The sequence below is a fragment of the Urocitellus parryii genome, chromosome 2 (assembly GCF_045843805.1).
Source record: "Urocitellus parryii isolate mUroPar1 chromosome 2, mUroPar1.hap1, whole genome shotgun sequence".
Classification (NCBI taxonomy): domain Eukaryota; kingdom Metazoa; phylum Chordata; class Mammalia; order Rodentia; family Sciuridae; genus Urocitellus; species Urocitellus parryii.
Window position 1 is genome coordinate 44,697,333 of NC_135532.1, and position 11,680 is coordinate 44,709,012.

Below are 11,680 nucleotides of genomic sequence, written 5' to 3' on the forward strand. Positions count from 1 at the left end.
TTTCACGTGCAATTTTAATGGTTTGCCTTGCACAGAGGTTTTTAGGATTTGAGTTCATTTTGTCATTATTATTCTTTTATATGGTTTTGTTTGGGTATTGTTATTTTTCTAATATTAGAAGGAAAACAGTGTAGGCACATGTTGTCTAGCTACATCCTAATTGTATACTCCCTTTTATAATAAAATCTCTTGAAAGAGCTATATGTACTCACTGTCTCTATTTCCTCTACTTCAAATATATGTGAGTGTATATATACAATTGTTTTCACTTTGTAAGGCTTCACACATAGCAAATGATATTTAATGGGTATAAGAATTTCAAAGGAAAAAAGTGAACCCCTGGATACCTATAACCCAGCTTACAAAGTAGAACATGATTAATATACTGCCATTCAGGTGTGTGCTTTCTCAGCCTCAGCTCTCCCTTCTTCACACCTCAAGGGTGGCCATGATCCTGATTATCACAATCCAATTCTCATTCTTAAAAATGTTGCTCCACTTGTACAATCCCCAGGACCAACTTCATGGGCATGCACACAGTGCAGTCGCACAGGTTGGCACTCAGAAGGAGCCCTATGGTTGCTGTTTAATACTCTCTGGTTGCCTCTTGAAATTCATAATAATGTTATCCTATCCTTTAGGTTTTGTGAGTGGAGTTGACAGGACATAAGAGCATGCTTCAGGGCTTGAAGCCTCAGTTTGTGTGGTCCTCCCTCCTCCTCCCACCTTCCCTGGGATAGATTTGTAACACCTGCTCCCCTGCCCTAGTCCAGTGGCTGCTGCTACCCTTCACTCTTGGCAGTGACCTGGGTGTGGGAGAGGGGAGGATCAATGAATCTTGTTAATGTCACTGTCCATTTCCACATTGCCAAATTCAATATTACATTCTTAAAAAAATATTTATTTATTTATTCTCATTTGTTATACATGGCAACAGAAGGCATTTCAATTCATAGTACACATATAGAACACAATTTTTCATTTCTCTGGTTGTACACAAAGTAGAGCCACACCATTCATGTCTTCCTACATGTACTTAGCATAATGATGTCCATCTCATTCCATCATCGTTCCTACCCCAACCCGGGGACCTCCTTTCCCCACTCTCCCCTTTGCCATACCTAAAGTTTCCTCCCATGCTCCCCACCACCCCATCCCCATTATGGATCAACATCCTCATATCAGAGAAAACATTTGGCATTTGAGTTTTGGGGATTGACTTATTTCACTTAGCATAATATTTTCCAACGTCATCCATTTACCTGCAAATGCCATGATTTTATTCTCTTTTAATACTGAGTGATATTCCATTGTATTTATATACCACAGTTTCAATATTACATTTTAATCCTTTTTCTTCTCATTAGGATGCCCCAGATTTCACCTCTTCTCTGTATATCCTCATACCTTAGGTGATTTAGTTTTAATCCTTAGTTTAATCCTTAGAATGCTATTTATACAATGATTCCAAAATATTTAGCCTTCCCTGAACTCCATACATAAATGCCAATTGGTTTCTGGTCTTCTCTAATCGTATGTCTTTAACACCCAAAACTTCACAAAATTGAACACTTGATTACTTCCCCCATCCCAAACTCCTAGCATTCCCGTTTTGAAAATAACCAGTCACCCAGTTGCACAGTACAAATATTTGGAATTTTTGTTGAATCTTCTTTCATCCCCTATATCTAACCAATCATCAAATTCTCTTGGCTTCACCTTAAATATATATTCACAATCTCACCTTCACTCACCATTCCACTGCTATTTCCAATACACGCTTAGATGGAAACCAGAGAGGTCGTTTAGGGATTCGGTAAAGCATAAACTCAAACCCATAGTGGTCACTTATGCTTCAACTCCATGTGCTTCATTATTCTCACCTGTAAGGTAAGGATGATCATAGTAAGCCCCTCATAGAGCTCGGATAGGTTTAAATATGTTAATATAATATGAAACTCTTGAAATAGTGGTTGGTCATCTGTTATCATCATCATCAATCTCTTAATAATTAGTATCCTTCCACAGACTTGTTTCTATCCCTTTGTACAGCAGTCAAAGGGATCCTTTAAAGTGTAATTATGTCACTCATTCCCCAAAGTCCTAAATGGCTTACCAGAACATTTGGAATGAAATCCAGAATCATTACCATGGTATATTCAGTTCTGTTTGAGCCAGGCCCAGCTAACCTTTTTGATATCATGTTATATTACTCTTCCATTAGCTCACGATGTCTGGCTGGTCTTTTTGTTTTCCTCAAATTCAGAAAGGATGCTAGTATTTCAGAGCCTTAGCACTTGATGTTATCTCTACATGAGATGCCTTTCTTTAGACATTTCCATGGTTCTTTCCATCATTGTATCCAGGTCTCTACTTAAATGACACACAGCCAAAAAAGTCTTCTTAAAATAGCAGTTTCTATTCCTTAGCACTCTTTTCCCCATTTTTTTTCCTTCATGGCATTCACAACTCCCTGATATTATTATATGTTAGTTGTTTTTGTCTTTATTGCCTTTGTCCCCCATTAGAATGTAAGTTCCATGTAATCATAACTTCATCTTGTCTATTATTAGACATTCCATGACTGAAACAGTGCCTCACACATAATTGTAATCCAATAAAAGCTGAGTAAATGAATGCATGGACTGTATCTCTTGAAATTCTTCAGTGCACATCCTCTTCTCTATGTAGATGGGCTACTAGCTGTCTCCTAAGTCCTTCTTACCCATGCCCCCTCTGTTGCTTTCCTCCTGGTCTACAACTGCTGGAAAAATCTTCTCAACCACTCCCTCTAAATATTACTTCTCTCTCAAGGTCCATTTGAGACTCACCTATTTCATGAAAATTTTCCTCAATAAAAACCAGAACAAAATCTATGCCCCCTGAAGGCCTATTGAATTCACTATACATGTTCTTCATCTCTAACCTTCACATTTACATTACTAATTATATATCTTCATAAGTCTTTGATTTGAAACCCCTTTAGAAAGGGTTCTGTGTTCTTTATTTGCAAAAAAAAAAAAAAAAAAAATTCTAAAATTCTCATCTGTAAGCTTAGGATGAATGCTTATTTTTAAAGTTTAGACATTAGGTGTCCCCCAAAGCTCATATGTGAAACAATGCAAGACGGCAAGAGGAAAAATGGGTTCTGAGAACCTTAACCAAATTAGTGAATTAATCACTTGATGGGATTAAATGAGTAGTAACTAAGGGTTGGTAGGGTATGGCTGGAGGAGGTGGGTCCCTGGGGGTGTGCCTTTGTATCTGGTAAGTGCAGTCCCTCTCTCTGGTTTCTGATCATCATGTGAGCTGCTTCCCTCCACCATAATTTGGACCATGATGTTCTGCCTCACCTTGAGCTCTGAGGAATGAAACAGGCTGTCTATGGACTGAGACCTCTAGAACTGTGAGTCCCCAAATAAACTTTTATTCCTCTAAAATTGTTCTGGTCAGATCTTTTGGTCACAGCAATGAAAAAGGTGACTAAAACACTTATTGAATAAACAAATGAGAGAATGAATGAATGAAATTAAAAAGTGCCCTAGTAGGGGCTGTGGCTGTGGCTCAGCGGTAGCACACTTGCCTGGCATATTCTAGGCACTGGGTTCGATTCTCAGCACCACATATAAATAAATAAATAAAATAAAGGTCTATCAACAACTAAAAAATATATATATATATAAAATTTTAAGTGCCCTAGTATGTAAACAATAAGCTTTAAACAAACTAGATTTTTTGCAAACCTTGAGATGGTTGTTTTCAAAATAAAGATATATTCTCTATCTGGTAAATTTCTTTTCATTTTTCACAACCCAAGTCATACCTCAAATCCTCCATGTCATCCATCCATTCATAATGATAATATTACCATTTGAACTTGTGTACTCTCTCTACTTTGTTTCATTATATATATGAGGAAACTGGGTCTCAGAGAGGTTAAGCTCATATTACAAAGGAGCAGTAGAAAAACAAACAAGTAATTATAAGACAATGTGGCCTGGCACAGTGGTGCATGCCTTTAATCCCAGTGGCTTGGGAGGCTGAGGCAGAAGGAAAGCCAGTCTCAACAAAAGCTAGGCACTAAGCAACTCAGTGAGACCCTATATCTAAATAAATACAAAATAGGACTGGAGATGTGGCTCAGTGATTGGGCACCTCTGAGTTCAATCCCTAGTACCCCCTCCCCCCAATGAAAAGACAATGTGACACATTAAGTAGGAAAATTTATGGGCTGTCCTAAGAATAATAAGGATAAAGTACCCAACTCTACATACCATTTGAGAGGATAGAGTGTGATCAGAAAGGATTCACAGAAAAAAGTGACTTCTATTGAACTCTGATGAAGAACAAAACTTAGGTGAAACAGTCAAGAAAACAGCATGTAAAAAGTTCAGCAGCATGACATTAGAAAGAACAATTCCATTGTGGTGATGTCATCTAACACCTTCTAACTCTTCCCATCACTCTGTGAATACTTTTATCACAAGCACTTGATGTGCCATATTGTGACTGTGAGTGCAGGAGTCTGTTTCCATTACTAGGTAATATTCTCTTCATTTATGCAAGAATTCTTGTGCCTGATGCTGAATTTATATTCCCCAACTTCTGGCTGGTTAGGCAGCTACCGAGACTGCTGGCTGGCAGGGTACACTGAGACACCAATTCTGGGTTAGCCCTTTTCAGGGCACCTCCCTGTAATTAGACATGTCTCAGAAAAAGTCACAGAGTGCTGGGATAGGAAGGAAGAAGTTATCATACATGCAGTAGACTGAGGCAAGTTCTGAGCCCTTAGACTAAGCATAGTTAGGTATCAGGTCCTGGAGGAGAATTCCATCTGTAATAGTCCACTCATTAATCTAGACCTTTCTATAGATGGAGAAATAACAAGATATGATTAAGAATATCTGAATTGGAAGATGCTAGGAAGATAAAATATGCTTATTCTATGAAAATCAGAGAATCCAAAATGCCCTGGTTGACTAATTAAAGTATCTTTCTATTTTCTAATTCTTTTCCTTTCTAACTGCAAGGTGACTGCTGGCAAGAGCTGCCCTCCACCACCAGCTTCTGCACAAAGTCAAGAAATCAACATTATAATCATGCATTGTTTCCATAGCAAGCACTCCCACAGCTCCAAGCAAAACAGCACTTTCTAGATCCTGCCAGAGTGTATGTGGCAAAGAAAGATTAATTAGCCGCTCACTAATTGACAGTATTTCCCACTTCATCTGCTTGTGCCTGATGTGAGTTTAAATGTCTTCATTTAAATACTTAAAGCTGATTGAACATTTATAAAATTTAATGTCCCTTTCCAAACATCAGAGACACCTGGTATCTAGGTTCCCTCTCTTTAGACAATAGAGATGTTGGTGTGGGGTTACAGGTTGGGGACAGAGTTGGAGTCCAGTGAAGTAGGGGATATAAGATATAGCTCTGAGGCTGGGGTTGTGGTTCAGCGGTAGAGAGCTCACCTAGCATGTGAGGCCCTGGATTCAATCCTCAGCACCACATAAACATAATAAAATTATTGTGTCCATCTACAACTAAAAATTATTTTAAAAAAACACAGAGCTCTATTTCTTCAATAACCTGCCACGTGGCTGGCCAACCATATTACCTTTTTGGAATTCTCTTCTTGCTCAGGTGTTAGATGAAACCACTGGTTTTCTGATTGTTTTTCTCAAAATTCTAGAGATTTCAGATCTCTAAGGAATCTCTCATCCTTACAACAGTGCTATTCTATAGAACAATGTTTTGTTTTGTTTTTTCCCCAACAGAACTTTCTTCCTGCAATTATGGAGATATACCACAATCATGCAGTCCAATTTGTGGTTAATGAGTACTTGAAATGTGGCTAGTGTGACTGAGAAATGGAATTTGAAATATTATTTAATTTTAATTAATTTAAATTTAAATGGCCCCATATGGTATGTGGCATATTGGACAAAGCAGCTCTGGAGGGTCTGACTTGGGGTCTAAGTGGAGAGGGTCCAGAATGTCTCCACTTTTGTTTCAATCAGAATACATCTGGTTTTCCCTATTCTCAGTAATGTGCTTCCATGATAGTTTACCCTGAACAAGGGTTCCATAGCTAAGCACATTTAGAAATTAAATAATCTCCAAGGCTCTTAAACTCTGAAAGACATTAATCCTGCAATCCTAACTTTACCTTTTATGCAGATAGAACCAAATACACTCACCTGAGTGTGGAGAAAAAAATAAGTCAGCCTGACTTATTGTCACAATCCATTTTTCCTAACATGGGGTGAGGAGATGCTAATGCTGCTGATATGTTCTCAATTAAAGAATCCTGGCCTTTTAACAGGGCAAATGCCTTTCTTTATGCTTGTAGCTACTCTACCCAATTTGTTCCCAGGAACTGCTCATGACCTCTGGGGCTTTGACTGTCCTGCATACTCAGAATATGGAGAGAAAAGGGACCAGAAGGGACTGAATGAAGTAAATTTTCTCAGTCTATTAAGTCTCTATTCCTGCACCGCTGAGAAAAAGTTTAGGATTTCTCAGGTAAATATGTTCAGAGTTCTTTCAGAGTTACCCCAGGACTCCTGGAGGCTCCAAGTCCAGTGCCTCTGTCAATGCAGCTTATGCTGAGGGTTGGGACAGGACTGGTGATGGAGTGTGTGTGCATCTGCTGCTGAGGGATGGTGGTCAAAGCAGAGTCATACATAGTTAGGTTTTAAGGGGGGATTATGTCAAGGTGTGATCCTTGAGATATGAGCCCAAGCAGGTTGTCAACCAAGAGATATGACTCTTCCTTGTGGAAGAACAGGGAATATAGTTTAGAGTATTTCATATCCCAGAATCACCTACAAAGTGTACGAGCCACCTAATGCAAGGCTTGTCTCATAGAAAGGGCTAATATCTATATCTGTGACTCTTGGAGAGAAGGGAAGGAAGATTACACAGTTCCTGGAGCAGTCATCCAGGTAAGGGGTTAGAGGAAAAGAACATTAAACTCCCTCCATGAAGTGAAGGCTCACACAGTCCTTCCATTATGCTTCCCCAGATTCCCTTCTAAGCTTTCCCCAGTCAAAGGTAAGTAACCACCAGTAACCTTCCAGAAAGCTTCTTAAGAGGAAAAGGCTGTGATTTTCCATCTTTCCCAACCACACTAAAATAAACAGTAGGACTGTCTTAAGTCAATATTTTAACCAAAGAATACAACTGTGGGAACCGTCTCACTCTATATATTTTCTCAACCCTTCCTTCCCACTTAGAGCCTAAATTTTTGGCAGGAGTTTTGTCTTTCATCGTGAGTTTAGGTTAGTATTTCATAAAAATACATAGTGTGGCATTTTGAGGAGGACCAGCCACACAAAAGTGTCATTTGCTGTTAGCTTTTCTTGGTTGTCTTTTGTTGCAGATCTACATGTTAACTCACTTCCACAAAGAAAACTAATTAAGGAAATACTCATCTAAAGACATTAAATTACAACCATGCATACTTCCTTCTCTCCTGTACTCTAGTTTCCTTCATCCAAGATAGCCATCTATATCCCTGTTACACACACAGCAAATGGTCACTCTTATCTCCTTCATTCCACCAACATGAATATTCTTCACAACCATTAAACAGAAAATAAAGTATGAGAACTGGCAGTTACTCTGTTATTTGGTTTGCAAGAGCATCACAGTCTGCTTAATTGCTCTCTACTTTTTCATCCAACCATCAGGTTCAGAGGGCTGTAGTGAATTTCCTTAGGATTTTCCTTCAGAAAAAGAAGTTGGTAAGACACCAAGAACTACCCCTGCAGAGAGGACTACTAAGATTCTCCCCTGAGAGTAGCTGTCTTCAGCTGAGACTTCCCCCTGCCCTGGTAGCACTTTGGTCAAGTTGCTGATATGCTACCTGTTCCAGATACATCTCCATTGAACTTGGATCCCTAGTGTAACCATAACATCTCTTCATTCAGGTAACCAGTTGCTTCCAGAAAACTGCAGCACCTGCAGTGATATTATTTTAAAGGAAACCCTCAAGTGGAAGCAGAATCAATAATGAAGCTACTCTTGCTCATTTCCCCTTCATCTTGTGCCTTGCTCACCATTCTACGTGAATGCCTAGCACAGGCTCAGGTCCATGGTGAATAAATCAATGCTCTAAGTCGGCCACAGTTGGAAAGTTAGGCAACATTTTCAAATTAGGAGTTTTTATGCCTTATTTGCAGGTTTTTGGCTGGGTTATATTCAAGTTATTAAGAATTTCTTTTTAGAGTGGCTTATGAAGTATGATAAAATATATATACTTTGTCTCTGATGCTCCACCTTTGCACTCAACAGCTTCATGCTTATTCCTGCAGGGCTGGACATTTATGTAAGGATGGGGCTGGAAAGGTCTATGCACAGTGAGAACTCATGTGGCTGCTTATACTCAGTCACTGTGCTGGCTGCTTTGGATACTGCTTCTGTTAGCAGCTCAGTATGAGGAGCTTGGTTTCTGATGGCAGTCAGCAAGGTTAAGCTGTCAATCTCCCTCAGTTAATAGCTATATTCCTTGGTAGACGCTGGGCTTCTACATGTCCATCTCAGCTCTGAAATCCTGAATGCTAAAGCAAGGGTAATATTCTGTCTTATTTCTGAGTTCACTATTCCTAAAAGATGTAGGACAATTGTCCAGTCTACCAAGAAAAGATTGTAGATTGATTACAAGTCAAAATCTCTGCCAGGGCTTTCAAACACCTTGTGGTAATAATTACATGTCAAGTCTGGGGTTACCCTCTAAAGACTTTTCTTTTGTAGTGTGAATATCTCTTTATTATGGGTTGTAGTCCATAAATTCATCATGTGGAGCTGGGTCACAACTAAGTAAAAGCAATTTAGAACTAAAGGGTCCACATGGCTCATTACCTTTCCCTGTGCCACAGACCTCTGCTTTAATAAATCTAACTCATGGGGTAGACATTATTTCTGAGAAAAGATGGTGACCCCGTTGGACTGGCAGCACCTCTTTATGTCCCTTACTCACTGGAGCACTCTTACTTTCTACTAACTATACAAATAAACTCCTCAGAATCATTTCCTATGATTGATTGAAATGATAAAACTGAAAGCTATTGAGATTTTAAAATAAAATGAGAAACCTCAGGTTAGAAAAAAAAATAGAAAACTTCTTTTTTTTCTCCATTCCATAAAATTACTTATATCCTCACAGGACTCAACAGAGGATTTTGCTTGATACCTGCCTGCAGTCACACGAAATTCATTTTCCCAGTTGTTCTCAAGGAAGTGATTAATGATGAGGCAGAAAGTCACCACTCAGGAAGTCTGTTCTTGATGACTGTGGCCTACTTTTCTGAAAATGGACTCAGAGGAGTCTCATTCAAAATGCCTGCAAGTGAAAGTAATTTCCCTGATTATTGGAACCCTGAGGACTTGGGAGAGGGAGACGTCATGAGCAGAAGCTAAAAAAGAAGTTTGGTATGAATACGAAGAAAAAGTACTTTGGCAGGGGAACATGCAATTAAAAGCACAAAATCCAACAAGTAAGGAGAAGCGGTTCGGAAGACAATGTGAAGGTGTATGGATAATGTAAATACAGGCTAAATAACCTCCTCACTATGACTCTGTGGACACAATTAAACTGGGAGGCTCACAATTGAGCAAGGAAATGAGTTAGAGCCCCCTGTAATTAAGAAAACAAGCCAAGTTCTCGGGGAGTCTCGCGAGAGCACAGCCTGGCCTACCCAGCATGCCCTGCGGTTTCAGGCCTGGAGGTTGGGGGAGGGTGGCAGAGCTGCCGCCGCCATGTTGGATCTAAGGCAGCCGCTGTAGCCAGGGGGCGTGCCGAGCGGTATCTGCCTCTGCTGGGAGGGGCAGGGGCGTCATGAGCTGGGGCAGCCCTTACCTCGGCAGCAACATTAGCCTCATCTCTAAAGCGGAGATCCGCTATGAGGGCATCCTCTACACCATCGACACCGAGAACTCCACTATAGCCCTCGCCAAAGTTCGATCCTTTGGTACAGAAGACAGACCAACAGATCGGCCCATACCACCTCGAGATGAAGTCTTTGAATATATTATCTTCCGTGGGAATGATATTAAAGATCTGACCGTTTGCGAGCCTCCCAAACCACAATGTTCTTTGTCTCAGGACTCAGCTATCATTCAGTCTTCGCTAGGTTCATCTTCGTTCCAGTCAGTGGGTTCCTACGGACTTTTTGGCAGCATGCCCACGTACAGTCAGTTCAGTCTAAGTTCTTTGGTCGGGCAGCAGTTTGGTGCTCTTGGTGTTGCTGGAAGCTCCTTGCCATTCTTTGGAATGGAGACATCAAACAGTGATACCTTATCCCAAAGTAGTGCAATTGGTTCTGACTTTATACAGGATACAAGAACTATAAAAACACAGTCATTTCAAGGTCGTTCAAGCCCTCAGTTAGACTCTTTGAGAGAAAGTCCAACCATGGAACAAGCAGTACAGACTGCCCCGGCCCACTTACCTGCTCCAGCACCTGTTGGGAGAAGGAGCCCGGTATCAACCCCGCCTTTGCCATCTACCGGACAAAAAACAATAGAGAATCAAGAGCACAAGCAAGCTGAAGTACCCAACGTTTCAAGGTCAGAAAATGAGCAACTCAGAAATCATAGTAAGAGACAAGTAGTTCCAGGTGCTTCGTCAGCTCCAAGAAAAGGGCGTGGGGGTCATCGATGTGGCAGGAGATTTGGTATTCAGCGATATGGTCCAATGAAATTTGAGAATGACTTTGACTTTGAAAGTGCAAATGCACAATTTAACAAGGAGGAGATTGACAGAGAGTTTCATAATAAACTGAAATTAAAAGAAGATAAACTTCAGAAAAAAGAGAAGCCAGTAAATGGTGAAGGTAAAGGAGTTGATACCCAAAACAGTGAAGAAGACACTGATGAAGAAGATCCACTTGGACCTAATTGCTATTATGACAAAAGTAAATCCTTCTTTGACAATATTTCTTGTAATATTAATAGGGAACAGAGGCCAACCTGGGCTGAAGAAAGAAGATTAAATGCTGAAACATTTGGAATTCCACTTCATCCAAACCATGGTGGTGGGAGGTACAGAAGCAGAAGAGGTCTGAGTTTCCGTGGCAACAGAAGGCCTAGTGGTGGCAGAGGTGGCACATTTACTACCCCTCGAGGATTTCACTGGGGTTTTCGCCGCGGATTCCGAAGAGGGCACTGGGGCAGGGAGTTTGCAGATTTTGAATATAGGAAAAACAAGAAAGTTGCTGCATAGTCTACAACAAGTCTTTGAAAATAGGTGAATTTCTATCCTTTCATGGTTCTGAAAATTGGTGTCAGTACTTACGAAGAATGAAAAAGTGAATTTTCTGTATATTTGTCCCTACTGTTTTTTTTTTCATTTTTTAATTTTTCTGTGTAATTTCAAAGATACAGTGCAGTTACTTTTGTGGGGAGGAAAATTCATTTTAAAAAAGGAATAGTAGATGTATTTGGAGTACTAGAAGCCTATATATAAGAAGATTCTTATGAAGGTTCTTATATATAGTCAAACTAAAGCAGTACTTTGATGGAACTTATAAGTATTTTTTCAACATTGAAAGGATTTTTCTTATCACTAAATTGTATTTGGCAATTTCTGCAAGTTATCTACAGATAGGGCAGTGATACTGTGTTTTCAGCCATAGAAGGTTTTATATGTGTGTACATGTCTGTGTGTGTGTTTATC

At 39.9% G+C, this 11,680-nt stretch overlaps 1 protein-coding gene across 6 annotated transcripts; it reads left to right on the plus strand.

The window, feature by feature from the left end:
• Positions 1 to 9,841: 9,841 nt before the first annotated feature.
• On the plus strand, positions 9,842 to 11,256 carry Lsm14a (LSM14A mRNA processing body assembly factor). 6 transcript variants are annotated; one of them, XM_077792678.1, is made up of 3 exons: positions 9,842 to 10,373; positions 10,551 to 10,622; positions 10,797 to 11,256. In XM_077792678.1, exons 1-3 carry the CDS (start codon positions 9,842 to 9,844, stop codon positions 11,225 to 11,227), a joined length of 1,035 nt encoding a protein of 344 aa, XP_077648804.1. In that variant the 3' UTR covers positions 11,228 to 11,256. The 6 variants fall into 6 exon arrangements, with proteins under 6 accessions (XP_077648804.1, XP_077648802.1, XP_026235816.2 ...); XM_077792676.1 differs by having other exon boundaries at positions 9,842 to 10,622; XM_026380031.2 differs by having other exon boundaries at positions 10,551 to 11,256.
• The last annotated feature ends 424 nt before the right edge of the window (positions 11,257 to 11,680 follow it).

Coding starts and splice junctions, on each gene's coding strand:
- Lsm14a (XM_026380030.2), top strand. CDS start 9,842: ATGAGCTGGGGCAGCCCTTACCTCGGCAGCAACATTAGCCTCATCTCT.